The 14,549-nt window shown below is 45.2% G+C and overlaps 1 protein-coding gene across 12 annotated transcripts in view; it reads left to right on the top strand.

The window, feature by feature from the left end:
* EPS15L1 (epidermal growth factor receptor pathway substrate 15 like 1) overlaps positions 1-14,549 on the top strand; it is a 395,592-nt gene that overhangs the window by 118,981 nt on the left and 262,062 nt on the right. For 11 of the 12 annotated variants that reach the window (XM_033956496.1, XM_033956490.1, XM_033956493.1 and 8 more), the window contains 2 exons: positions 3,570-3,695; positions 7,177-7,236. In XM_033956496.1, coding sequence (XP_033812387.1) covers positions 3,570-3,695; positions 7,177-7,236 — 186 coding nt within the window. Of the gene's footprint in view, positions 1-3,550; positions 3,696-7,176; positions 7,237-14,549 lie in introns of all 12 variants that reach the window. The other variant, XM_033956495.1, reaches the window with a different exon arrangement.

Raw genomic sequence — 14,549 nt, 5'->3', positions numbered from 1 at the left:
ATAATGGCAGTGGTGCTGGGGAAATTTCTTCCTTCCTTTGATCTGATGGAGGCTTATTGTCACATTCCCATCTTCCTGCATATCATCAGATCTCTGTCCAAGAAGGAGGGCGAGCTGGCAATTTTGAGATTGGCGCAACTCTTCCAAGACTTGGGCAGGTTAGTCATCTTCAAGAAGAGTCAGTTGGAACTGACTCAGTGCCTGGACTCCCTGGAAATCTTGTATGACAAGGCCCTGGGCCAAGTGTTTCTTCTAGTGTCATGCAGACTGAAGCTCCAGAAGCCGATTTTGGACCTGCTTTAGAGGCTGGCTCCCATGGTATGGCATGATCTGCAGGTCCTGGGGTCGATGGCGATGACCATAGAGGTGGTTCCTTGGGTCAGAGCACTTGTGAGACTCCTCCAAGACTTTCTTCTCTCTCGCTGGTTCTCTCAGACGGACTTGCTTCAATATCTGCTCCCCTGGCTGCCTGTGGTGAAGAACAGCCTGCAGTGGTCACTGATGTCAGCTGCCCTTTCCAGAGGCATGTCTCTTCACATCTCCTGCGAGATACTGATGCCAGCTTTGGGAGAGTCATTGCAATGGACACACTGTCCAGGGGTGTTGTACTCCAGTTCAGCAAAAGTGGTTTATAAATCGCCTGGAGTTCAGCAAAAGTGGCCCATAAATCGCCTGGAGCTCAGAGCTATTTGTCTAGCATTTCAGGCAATAGAGCAGTCTCTGTAAGGCAAGGCAGTTGGCGTCTTCTCGGACAATGCAACAGCAGTACCACATGTCAACAGGCAAGGAGGCACCAGGAGTGTTCCATTGTGCATAGAAGCTTCAGCTGCTCTTCCAGAGAGCAGAAGCTCACTTGCAGGCTCTCTTGGCCATGCACTTAGCAGGAATGGAAGACGTGCAGGCTGATTTCCTCAGTTGTCAGACTCTCGACCTAGGGGAATGATCAATGTCTTCACAGACGCTCAACGCTATAGTTCAGTGGTGGGGGCCTCCATAGATGGATCTTTAGGCCTTGGCAGTGAACACCACCTCATTTTTACAGCCGAAGATACAAACTTGGAAGCGAGGAGTTGAACATGTTAGTCCAACCATGGCTGGAGACAGAGCTCCTGTATGTATTTCCTCTGTGACCCCTGCTTGGCTGAGTCATCTGCAGGATTGCTGGTCCTAATGGTACCTGATTGGCCTTGCAGACCTGATCTATCTCCTGAAAGATGAAGGCCTCATACTATTGGTCCAAGTCGATCTTCTCAGGGACCAGTCCCTATTGAGAATCCAGAACACTTTGGGCTTATGGCATGGCTCTTGAGCAGGTGACCCTGACAAGCAAGGATTATTTTTAAACATGGTCATCACCACATTGCTCAGAGCTAAGAAGCCGTCAGTAGTGGCAGCTTATGCTAAGACCTGGAAGTCCTTTCTGTGCTGGTGTTTGGGGATGGGTGTAGAGCCTTCGCGAACTTTGATTTTGGTAGTTTTGGACTTCTTGCAAGAGAATCTCCAGAAGGGGCTCTTAGGATCACTGAAAGTGCAGATGGCAGGCCTTTCCTATCTCCAAGCTTTGTGGGGAAAGAGACTCCCTGGCCTCTCCCAGATATCATCTGATTCATTAAAGGGGCTCTCCGTATGAGCCCTTATAGGAGGCTTCCTTTTTAGATTTTACAGTCAAGACAGTGTTCCCAGTGGCAATTATGTTGGCGACATGAGTTTCTTAGTTACGAGCATTTTCCTGCAGAATCACAGAAGCAAGGCTCTTCTTACATACGGTTCCATCCTTCTTACCAAAAGTGGTCGGGGCTTTCCATGTCAATTTAGAAGTCCGTTTGTCCGCCTCTCACCCTAAGGGTTCTAAGAAAAAGGATAAAGCACTACATTTGCTGGATGTCAAGCGAGTGCTTCTCCGGAACCGCGAAGTTACCAATAAGTTTCGCCTATTGGATCACCTTGTTTTCTGTCCAGTAATGCCTAGAAAGGGAGGCTCTAAGATGCACTCCTCTCATTAACTTATTTTCATTACACATTTACAACAATCATATTCGCCGATTTGCCATAGACCTCAGAACCACCACTCCTCCATCCGTTATTGTGTAGTTCACTAGGGAGCTTACAGTGCCAATCTTCACTGGTCAAAGGCTTTCCAGCTTTTAACATTTAGCTAACTTTTCGCTTGCTTGAAGTTCTCAATTTATACTTATTTAGAACTTTACATTTTTAGGATTTGTTTGAAGCTTGCACTTATCTTTCAAGTAGTATATCTTTCTCTTTATTGTTTAGCTAGTTGCGGTTGGACCCGACATGTTTCGCCTCAGCTTCATCAGGCGAAACATGTCAGGGAAACAGCTGGGAAGGATGCTGCTTTTGGGACCTCCATCTTAAAGGTAGGTTGAGCGGATCCACCCCAAACTCTGGGTACTGCTTTGGTACATCCTTGTCATTTCCGGTCCACTAGACATATTGCACTAGAAAGAAGGATTAGGTTCTTACCTTAGTAATCTTCTTTCTTGTAGATGCATCTAGTGGCCCTGAAGCCCCACCCTGTGAATGGACTTGGCCTGCCTTCTGCCTTAGGATCAGACTGGATTTGAAGAATATGTCTCAGAGGAGTTGAGAGGATACAAAAAAAAAAAAAAAAAAATGCATGAGAATATCCTCAAGTTCATACAATCTAGTTTAAGTCTCTGCCTGATTACTATGTTTGTTACAGAGCAGAACAGAATTGTAGTGTTTCTCTTCTCCCAGTTATGTCTTTTATTACAGGGCACTGGTCTTTGACCTAAGGGCTGCCGTGTGAGCAGACTGCTGGCACAATGGACCACAGGTCTAACCCAGCAGCGGCAAATCTTATGTTCTTATGATTGCTTTTGTGAACTGAGGGAGCAGGAGCACCACTCTGGGAAGGAGGCAGGGTTGAAAGCATGATTGATAGTTTTCTGCAGGCAACTTGCGAGTTGGTATACAAAACCCTGTTGTTTCAGGACCGCTAGATACATCTATAAGAAAGATGATTACCAAGGTAAGAATATATATATATTTATACACATGCACATGCATGCATAACCCCCCATACCCTACTTGTGCACGTACGCATGCACACTCACACACACACTGCCCATGCACGCACACACGCTACATGCATAACTGAATATTGATTCTTTTTTCCCCTCTTATTATTTTGAAGCACAGCAGTGGGTATTCTTATCAGAAAATCCCAAATTCAGATTTTTGTTATTTCTGTAAAACCCTGAATCAGAATGCTTTACAGTAGATATGATGGGTTCTTTCTCCCAGTGAGCTCACAACTTGGTACCTAAGGTAAAAAAGGACATCATTGGCAAATCAATTTCTTACAAGTGTTAGCAGCAGGGTTTAAGATCTGGAAACAGCTATCATGGTTCCAAGACCTGTGTTGTAAACAGTAGGCAACCTATATTTCATACTATTAATTTTAGGATACACTGGTTTAAAATGGGAAACTAATATTGTAGTTGTTTAATTTCTTTCAGTATACCATTTTCGCCACTCACACAGGCGCACTTTTTTACTTATTCAGGCTATTTCTTACCAACTAGGTGGAAGAGAAATCTAAATTCGATGGTATTTTTGAAAGCCTCTTGCCTATAAATGGTTTACTATCGGGAGATAAAGTGAAGCCGGTACTGATGAACTCAAAACTGCCTCTGGATGTACTAGGAAGAGTAAGTATGCTGCAAAATTATGCTTATGCACACTTACAGTGGAACCTGATTCATTAATTATAAAGGAAAAAACAAGTCAGGAAATAAACACGTTGAGTGTCAGTTTAACAGCTTGTATCCTACCAAACCCTAAAGAGTTAATGGTGAATCTTGATTTAAAAAAAGATACATATCAATATTCTACCATATACAAAATGTCATAAAAACATAGTTTCTCTTAATTATAATAAATTTTTTGTAATAGGTCTTCAGACTCCAATGACACACATATGAAGGCACAGTTCTCAATTCACTGGGGTAACTCATTCTATAAGCCCCATATCTTAGGATGGATTCCAAATGTTAAATCTGAGGTGGCAGCACATTTGGTTTAACCTCCTCCCATCTTCTCCTCCCCAAATGAAGAACATGGGGAAGGGAGTTTAAAATTACACCAAATCTGGGGTCAGTGGCTTAGCTAGAACTGAATGGGCCCTAGAAAAAGTAAGATGGTTGCCTTATAGCACCATCTTTCCAAAGGTAGTGGGGACCAATGTGACTCCAATAGACCCTACATAAAGCAACTACTCCAGACCTATATAAAAAACTTGTCATAGTAATAGAAATAGAAACTGAAATGCAAGATATCAGAATTGACGAAAAACTCTATGGAAATGATGATATCAGAGTTGGACATTTTCCAAAGCTGACACAATTAAATTAATAAATTCAGAAAACATACTTTTGTTAAGAACATAAGACTAGCTTTACTGGGTCAGACCAATGCTCCATCAAGCCCAGTAGTCAGTTCTCACAGTGGCCAATCCAAGTCACAACTACCTGGCAAAAACCCAAGGAGTAGCAACATTCTATGCTACCAATCTAGGGCAAGCAGTGGCTTTCCCCCATGTCTTTTTCAATAACAGACTATAGACTTTTCCTCGAGGAAATTGTCCAAACCTTTCTTAAAACCAGCTATGCTATCTACTCTTACCATAACCTCTGGCAACGTGTTCTAGAGCTTAACTATTCTCTGAGTGAAAAAAAATTTCTTCCTATTGGTTTTAAAAGTATTTCCTGTAGCTTCATCAAGTGCCCCCTAGTTTTTGTAATTTTTGACGGAGTGAAAAATTGATCTACTTGTACCCGTTCTACTCCACTCAGGATTTTGTAGACTTCAATCATATCTCCCCTCAGCCATCTGTTTTCCAAGCTGAATAGTACTAACCTTTGTAGTCTTTCCTCATACGAGAGGAGTTCCATCCGCTTTATCATCTTGGTCGCTCTTCTTTGAACCTTTTCTAGTGCCGCTATATTTTTCTTGTGATAAGGAGACCAGAAATGAATGTAATACTCCAGATGAGGTCGCACCATGGTGCTATACAGGGGCATTATAACATTCTTCGTTTTGTTAACCATCCCTTTTTTAATAATTCCTAGCATCCTGTTTGCTTTTTTGGCTGCTGCCGCACATTGGGCAAAAGGTTTCATTGTATTGTCTATGATGACTCCCAGATCCTTTTCTTGGACACTAACCCCCAAGGTGGACCTTAGCATCTGGTAACTGATTCAGGTTATTCTTCCCAATGTGCATCACTTTGCATTTGTCTACATTAAATTTCATCTGCCACTTGGGACACCCAGTCTTCCAATTTCCTAAGGTCTTCCTGCAATTTTTCACAATCCACATGCATTTTAACAACTTTAAACAGTTTATTTCATCTACAAATTTAATCACCTCATTCATCGTTCCAATTTCCAGATCATTTATAAATAAGTTAATAGCACCGGTCCCAATACAGATCCCTGAGGCACTCCACTGTTTACTCTCCTGCATTGAGGAAAAATTGCCACTTAACCCTACCCTTTGTTTTCTATCTGATAACCAATTCCTAATCCACAACTGAATTTTGCCAGCTATCCCATGACTTTTTCATTTTCTCAGGAGCCTCTCATGAGGAACTTTGTCAAAGGCTTTCTGAAAATCTAGATACACTATATCAACCGTCTCACCTTTATCCACATGTTTATTCACACCTTCAAAGAAGTCAAGCATTGGTGAGGCAAGATCTCCCTTGGCTGAACCCATGCCTGCTCTGTCTCATTAAATCATATTTGTTTATGTGTTCCATAATTTTATTTTTTATAACTATTTCCATTTTGCTCGCACTGAAATCAGGCTTACCTGTCTGTGATTTCCCAGATCTCCCCTGCAACCCTTTTTAAAAATAGGCGTAACATTGGCCACCCTCCAATTTTCTGGTACTACAGATGATTTTAGCAATAGGTTACAGATCACTAACAGCATGTCAGCAATTTCATGTTTGAGTTCTTTCAGTACCTGGGGATGTATACCATTCACTCCAGGCGATTTATCACTTTTTAACTTATCAATTTGTCTTAGTACATCTTCCAGATTCACCGAGATTTCTTTCAATTCCTCTGCCTTATCACCCTTGTAAACCATTTCCGGTTCAGGTAGATCTCTTACATCTTATTCTTTAAAGACCGAAGCAAAGAATTTATTTAGTCTTTCCACTATGGCCTTATCCTCCCTGGGCGCTCCTTTTGATCCTTGATCATCCAACGGTAACCACGGATTCCCTCACAGGTTGAGCAGTACTTTGGTCCCAGTGTCTCTCTTCTGCTTTTATCAAGATCTCCTGTTCTGTTGACATTTCTTTTCTCTCTTTGTCTACTGTCCATCTTCCCTCTGTGTCCCTTATCTATCCTGTCTAACATCTCCCTTTTGTGCTGCTATTCTACTCTATCCAGCATCTCTTCTCTGTCTTTCTCCTTCCCCATGTCCTGCCTCTCTGACTCAGACTTCCCCTCCTGCTCCTGGAGTCTTGCATTTCTCTCTCCTTCCCTCCGTTGATCCTGCATCTCTCGTCCCGCTTTTGGTCTATCTTTCTCTCTCTCTCTCTCCCTTCCTGCAGGCCCATATGAGTCTGGCATATCTCACTCCCCCCCTCCCCCCCGTATCCTCCATACCAACACTGGCAGCAATAGCGATGAAAGCAGGTAGCTTCCATCCGGCCCCACCAGGACCTTTCTTTTGTCACATCTTGCCCATAGAAAATTACATTAGAAGAGTCAGAACATAGCAAAGAAAAGGTTGCCTGCTTTTATCGTTGCTACTGCTGATAGAAGATTGGAGGACCATGGGGGAAGGGGGGCAGAGTGATGTAGGACAGTGGGGGATGGAGAACAGCAGTTCAGCAGGTGGCCCTTACCATTAGGCAGCCTTTGGCCTTTTGCCAGGCTTGCTTAATGGTAGCCACATCCCTGCATGGAGCTAAACTGTATAAGCAAAAGAGTCAGGAAATAGGAACATTGATGATGTAAATAATGTAGCTAGTACTGCCTCTAGCTTTTCTAGCTGCCAGTTACCCAAAAAGCAAAAGTTGGTTCCGAGAGTTGAGCATCTGATTCTTAATTGACAAAATGATTTCTGAGGAAAAATATTGTGTCACCTGATGATATTCTCTCTATAAATTAGGTCTGGGACCTGAGTGATATTGACAAGGATGGACATCTGGACAGAGATGAATTTGCTGTAGTAAGTTGGAGGCATTTAATTTTCCTGTTCTCTGATAATGGAAGCAACATGCAAGAAAATTGTGAGTGTGTGGTTTTTGGTGTCCCTTCCTACCAAGTATGTTACTCTTTAAATGGCCTGGCTTTCATATTTTTTTTTTTTTTAACTTTATGTACAATCTGTTTTTATTGAAGTTTTAATAAAACATTTTATCCCAGGACAAATAGGCAACATATTCTCACATGTGGGTAACGTCATCCACAGAGCCCCGATTCAGACAGCTTTAAAAGTGCAAGGAGTCACTTAAGTTGCCTATGAATGACATTCTTAAACATACTTTTAAAAGAAATTTAGAACCTCCATATTCAATTCAGTAGTTCCCGGCAAAATGGAGTCTCGCTACAAAATGGTCCAGTGTAAAGGGTTTGAAAAACCTCAACTTTCCCACCAATCTTTAGTGGTGGAATCTTCTCTGAAGAAAGCTAACCCTTCTAAGATGTATGCTACAGTTCTCCATGGGCTTGAAGGTAGGACCATGGATAAATTTGGTAGCAGACTATATCAAAATACTATGATGACAACTCGAATTTTGAATTATAACTTTTTCACCTCATATTTGAAATATTGGATCAATACCATGCCTTCATTTTTCAAATATTTGCCTTCCCATAGGCTGTCTCAATTTAAAATATATGCACCGTACTCTCACACAACTTCAAGTGCATATGGTACAAGCAGCATATGATGCATTTGAGATGACTTCATGTGTCACCACTTTTTCGGTAGCCATGCGAATACTGGAGTGGTTACGAATTGATATGGATCCTAATCTCCAAGACAGATTGGCAAACATCCCTGGTCTGGGAGACAAGTTGTTCGGAGAATCCATTGAGGCTGCTAAAAGATTGTCTGAGCATGAGAAATCTTTTGCTACTCTACTTAGGCCTAAGCCCAAACCTTCTGCTTCTCAGGGATTTAAACCTACTTCCTCTTATCAGAGATGTTATCCTTCCAAGTCTGCACCATATTCCAGACCACTGCAGAAGAAACAACCTCAACAACATCAACAGAAGCCTCAGACACCAGCTACATCCAAAACCACACAGCCTTTTTGACCATCTAATCCAGAGCATAACATCAATCTCTCTACCTCTGTCTGCTCCTCTTCCTATCGGAAGTCATCTTCACCACTTTTATCAACGATGGGAAATCATCACTTCTGACCTCTGGGTGCTCTCAATCATCAAAGAAGGATATTCTCTTCATTTTCTGCAGATTCCATCAGATCACCCTCCAAAAGAGTGTCCTTCCAATTCGTCGCAAACCCCCCTTCTTCTCCAGGAAGTGCAAGCTCTGCTTGTTCTCAATGCCATCAAGAGAGTTCCTCTGGAACAGCAGAACACGGGATTTTACTCCCGCTACTTCCTTGTCTTGAAGAAGATGGGGGGCTTGTCGACCAATATTAGATCTCAGAGCTCTCATCAAATTTTTCATCAAAAAAAAATTTCAGATGCTGTCTCTAGTATCCTTGTATCCCCTTCTGGATCACAATGATTGGTCATACTCTCTGGATCTCAAGTAGGTTTACACTCACATCCTCATTCACCCAGCCTCTCACAAGTTCCTCAAATTTCGGGTGGGAAATCAACATTTCCCAGAGTTTTTACCAAATGCCTGGTAGTGGTAGCAGCAGCTTTACGAAGTCATGAACTTTAGGTTTTCCCATATCTAGACGACTGGCTCATCAAAGATCCAATGTCTCAGGGGGTTACTGTAGTGACACAACAGACTTTATCCCAGGACAAGCAGGCAGCATATTCTTGACTGATGGGTGACGGCACCGACGGAGCCCCGGTACGGACAATTTTAGAGTGATTGCACTCTAAGAACTTGGAAAGTTCCAGTAGGCCGCACCGCGCACGCGCGAGTGCCTTCCCGCCCGACAGAGGCGCGCGGTCCCCAGTTTCTTAGTTTCCGCAGAGCTAAGAAGTCGTATTTTTCAACGGGTGTTGAAATTTTTTCTTATACGCCTTCCCGCTCGCGAAACCTTTTTGGGAGTTTTTTCCCTTCTTTCTTTTCTTTTTCTAAAAAAAAAAAAAACAAAAACCCGAGAGTTTATTTCTTTATTTTTTTCTTAATTTCGGTTTTGCCCCGGCGGGGCCTACTGCCACCATCGAGGCCTTGGCCTTCGATTTGGCAGAAGCCGTTTTCACTTTCATGCCCCCCCAGCCAGGGTTTAAAAAGTGCCAGCGGTGTGCACGGCCTATATCCCTCACGGACCCGCACAACTGGTGCTTACAGTGCCTGGGTCCTGAGCATCAGGCTTCCACCTGCACCCGCTGTGCCACGTTAAAAAAACGTACATTAAAAAATCGCCAGATACAACAGCGATTCCTCTTCGGTGCCGATATGTCCGATCCTGAGGCATCGACACTGGCATCGGCCCCATCACAGTCGGCACCCACTTCGTCGACACCGCGCGATACCGCGCCGGTGTCGCAACATCCAGGTAAGCCAGCTAAGAAGCCTTCCCCGCTGGAGTGTCCTCCGGTCTCGATTGCAGCGAGCCCAGTCCTGCTGACCGTGAGGCGCCCGCGGAAGCGCTCCGCCCCTATCGAGGTGAGTCCCTCGACCTCGGGCTCCTCATCTTCTGGGCGTCGAGCAGCACCGCAGGTACCGCAAAAGAAAAAGGCGGTACCGGTGCCCTCTTTGGATGAGCGCATTGCAGCCGTCCTACAAATGCAGCTCAAGGAGCAGTTACAACAACTCCTTCCTGCTCTATTGGCACCGAACCTTCCGGTCCCGGTCCGGTCTGAGCCGCCGGTACCGGCAGTGGAGCAACCTTTATTGTCTGCGTCCACTGTCTTGGTACCGGTTCACTCGGCCTCATCGATATCGATGCCAGTTCTTGCACCGGAACCGAGAGCCCAGCATCAGTCGGTGCAGACTTCGGCACCGCTGCAGTCGGTAACATCTCCCGGTACTGTATCTATGAGGTCAGGTAAGTCGGCACGCAAATCCCGACACCTAGAACCCTCTACTCCGGAGTCTCGAGACCGTAGCTCCCATATTAGGGACCCTGATCTGTGGGGTGACTCCGAAGAGCCTTTTCTTTCTGAGGGTGAGTGTTCCTCGGATGAGGATGATCCTGTTATTCCTGATCCATCCTCCAAACATGCGTCTTTCACTTCTTTCCTGAAGGACATGTGCGAATCTCTCTCTATTCCTTTGGAGGCTGAGTCTAAAAAATCCAAGGCCTTTCTTGATGCCCTTGACTTTGACCAGCCTCCAAAGGAATTTTTGAAATTCCCTCTTCATGACATCTTGAGGGAAACTTTTTATAAAAATTTAGAGACTCCTTTGACTATCCCAGGAGCTCCCCATAAATTGGATTCATTATATAAAGTAATTCCTATTCCTGGATTCGATAAGCCACAGCTTCCACATGAATCACTGCTTGTGGAATCTACGCTTAAGAAGTCTGCGGGAGCTAGTGTATATGCTTCTGTCCCTCCTGGCAGAGAAGGTAAAGCCATGGACAAATTCGGTAAGCGGTTATACCAGAATGCAATGCTAGCTAATAGATCTGGTAATTATGCTTTTCACTTTTCTTTTTATCTTAAGCATCTCCTTACCACCATGGCTTCCTTTGAAAAGTACCTTCCTGAGCGGAAACGACAGGCTTTCCACCAATGCTCGTCTTCTCTTTTCCAACTCCGTAAATTTATGATAAGATCCATTTACGATACCTTCGAACTTACCTCCAGAGCAACGGCCATGTCTGTGGCCATGCGCCGCCTTGCCTGGCTTAGAGTATCTGAGCTTGATGTCAACCATCAAGATCGGTTGGCTAATGCTCCATGCCTGGGGGATGAGCTTTTTGGGGAATCCATGGACTCGACCACCCAAAAGCTCTCCGCCCATGAGACACGCTGGGATACTCTCCTCAAAACAAAAAAGAAGACTCCACCGGCACGGCCTTTCAGACAACAGTCGGCCTACCAACGCTGTTATGTGGCTCGTCCATTGCCATCAGCTCCCCAGCAAACTAGGCATCAACGTCAACAACAACGTCAGACTCCTAGACCAACACAGCAACAACCTGTGAAGCCGCCTCCACAGCAAAAACCTACGCAGCCCTTTTGACTTAATTCTCCAGGGCATAGCCAGCGTCCAAACATCTACCCACCTACCTCAACCTATAGGTGGCCGTCTCACTTTCTTTCTCAGCCGGTGGGAAGTTATCACTTCGGACCAATGGGTCCTCAACATCATCCGCCACGGCTACTCTCTCAACTTTCAGACCCTTCCGGCCCAAAGTCTACCAAAAGAGTCTGCTTTGAACACTCCTCAGTCTTCCCTCCTTCTTCAGGAGGTTCAATCCCTCCTCCTTCTGAACGCTAAAGAGGAAGTTCCTCTGGATCAAAAGGGGCAGGGATTCTACTCCCGTTACTTTCTAGTCCCCAAAAAAACAGGAGATCTCAGACCAATTCTAGATCTTCGCGATCTCAACAAATGCTTGGTGAAGGAAAAATTCAAAATGCTTTCTCTGGCCACTCTTTACCCTCTTCTTGATCACGGCAACTGGCTATGCTCCCTCGATCTCAAAGAAGCATACACTCACATACCAGTCAATCTGGCCTCCAGACAGTATCTCCGCTTCATGATCAATCATTGTCATTACCAATACAAGGTGCTACCCTTCGGTCTTGCCTCCTCTCCAAGAGTGTTCACCAAATGCCTGATTGTGGTGGCTGCCTTTCTACGCTCTCACCACCTTCAGGTCTTTCCTTACCTGGACGACTGGTTAATCAAGGCCATTTCATCTCAGTCAGTACTCCTGGCCACCAACCAGACCATCCTTTTTCTACAACTCCTGGGATTCGAGATCAATCTACCCAAATCTCATCTTATCCCCACGCAAAGACTTCAATTCATTGGAGCGGTGTTGGACACAGTCCTGATGAGAGCGTTCTTGCCGTCCAACCGTCTTCAAACTCTTCAATATCTTTGTCAGCAGGTGCTTCCACAACGTTCCATCTCTGCCAAGCAAATGATGATACTCTTGGGTCACATGGCCTTGACAGTTCATGTCACCCCCCTTGCACGTCTTCACCTGCGCACTCCTCAATGGAACCTAGCTACCCAGTGGTCCCAAGCGATGGATCCTTGCTCACGACACATATCTGTGACATCATCTCTTCGTCAGTCTCTTCAATGGTGGTTGATATCCTCAAATCTCTCCAGAGGTCTTCTGTTCCATCTACCTCCTCATCAACTTGTCATCACCACCGACGCCTCCCCTTATGCCTGGGGAGCTCATTTGAACGAATTTCAAACTCAAGGACTTTGGACAGTCCAGGAAATGAAGCACCACATCAATTTCCTGGAACTCAGAGCGATGTTTTATGCCCTCAAGGCCTTCCAACATCTTCTCTTTCCTCAGGTTCTTCTACTGTGCACAGACAATCAAGTTGCGATGTACTACATCAACAAACAGGGTGGGACAGGCTCTCGCCTCTTGTGCCAGGAAGCCCAGAAGATTTGGTCTTGGGCCACAGCTCGCCACTTATTCCTAAAAGCTATCTACATTCAGGGGGAACAGAATTCCTTAGCGGACAAACTCAGCAGAATTCTCCAGCCCCACGAATGGACTCTCGATCCTTTGACTCTCCAGTCCATTTTCGCTCAATGGGGCACTCCTCAGGTGGACCTCTTTGCAGCTCCTCACAATCATCAGCTGCCCCACTTCTGCTCCAGACTCTACTCTCCTCACCATCTGGCAGCGGATGCATTTCTCCTAGATTGGTCCAATCTGTTCCTGTATGCTTTCCCTCCTCTGCCGCTCATGTTACGAACCTTGTTCAAGCTCAAGAGGGAACGAGCCACCATGATTCTGATTGCTCCACGGTGGCCCAGGCAGCATTGGTTCTCCCTTCTACTTCAACTCAGTTCCAGGGAACCTTTTCTTCTTCCACTGTTTCCTTCTCTGCTTACGCAGCATCAGGAAACCCTTCTGCATCCCAACCTCCAGTCTCTGCACCTGACAGCTTGGTATCTCTCGTGCTGACTCCACATGATTCTCTTCTGTCTCAGCCCGTTCAGTCTATTCTGGATGCTTCCAGGAAACCGGCCACTCTGCAATGTTACCATCAGAAGTGGGCACGGGTTTCTTCTTGGTGTATTCTTCATCATCATGATCCCACTTCCCTTGCAGTGGAGACCTTGTTGGATTATCTTCTTTCCTTATCTGACTCTGGTCTCAAGTCTACGTCCATCAGAGTCCACCTCAGTGCTATTGCTGCTTTTCATGAGCCAGTTCAGGGGAAACTTCTCTCAGCTCATCCTTTAGTGTCCAGATTCATGCGGGGTCTTTTTCATGTGAAACCACCTCTTAAGCCCCCTCCTGTGATCTGGGATCTCAATTTGGTTCTGTCTGCTCTAATGAAGCCTCCATTTGAACCCTTGGCTACCGCCACTTTCAAGTTTCTTACTTGGAAGGTACTTTTTCTTATTGTGCTCACCTCTGCTAGGAGGGTCAGTGAGCTCCATGCACTAGTTGCTGATCCACCTTTTACAGTCTTCCATCATGACAAGGTGGTTCTGCGTACACATCCAAAGTTTCTTCCTAAGGTTGTCTCTGAATTCCATCTCAACCAATCCATTGTTCTGCCTGTTTTCTTTCCGAAACCTCACTCTCATTCTGGAGAACAGGCTCTTCATTCTTTGGACTGTAAGCGGGCTTTAGCTTACTATTTAGACCGTACTAAGCCCCACAGATCATCACCCCAACTCTTTCTGTCCTTTGATCCGAATAAATTGGGATGTCCTGTTTCTAAACGTACGCTGTCAAATTGGTTCGCAGCGTGCATTTCATTCTATTATGCTCAGTCCGGACTTCCACTGGAAGGTTCTGTCACGGCCCATAGAGTGAGAGCTATGGCAGCATCTGTAGCTTTCCTCCGTTCCACTCCTATTGAGGAAATCTGCAAGGCTGCTACTTGGTCCTCAGTTCATACTTTTACATCTCATTATTGTCTGGATGCATTCTCTAGACGGGATGGACACTTCGGCCAATCTGTTTTGCAAAATTTGTTTTCCTAATGGCCAACCTTCCCTCCATCCCTCTTTTTGTTAGCTTGGAGGTCACCCATCAGTCAAGAATATGCTGCCTGCTTGTCCTGGGATAAAGCACAGTTACTTACCGTAACAGGTGTTATCCAGGGATAGCAGGCAGATATTCTTGCGTCCCACCCACCTCCCCGGGTTGGCTTCTTAGCTGGCTTATCCTAACTGGGGACCGCGCGCCTCTGTCGGGCGGGAAGGCACTCGCG

Source organism: Geotrypetes seraphini, chromosome 8 (assembly GCF_902459505.1).
Source record: "Geotrypetes seraphini chromosome 8, aGeoSer1.1, whole genome shotgun sequence".
NCBI lineage: Eukaryota > Metazoa > Chordata > Amphibia > Gymnophiona > Dermophiidae > Geotrypetes > Geotrypetes seraphini.
This window is presented reverse-complemented; position numbering and strand designations above follow the sequence as displayed.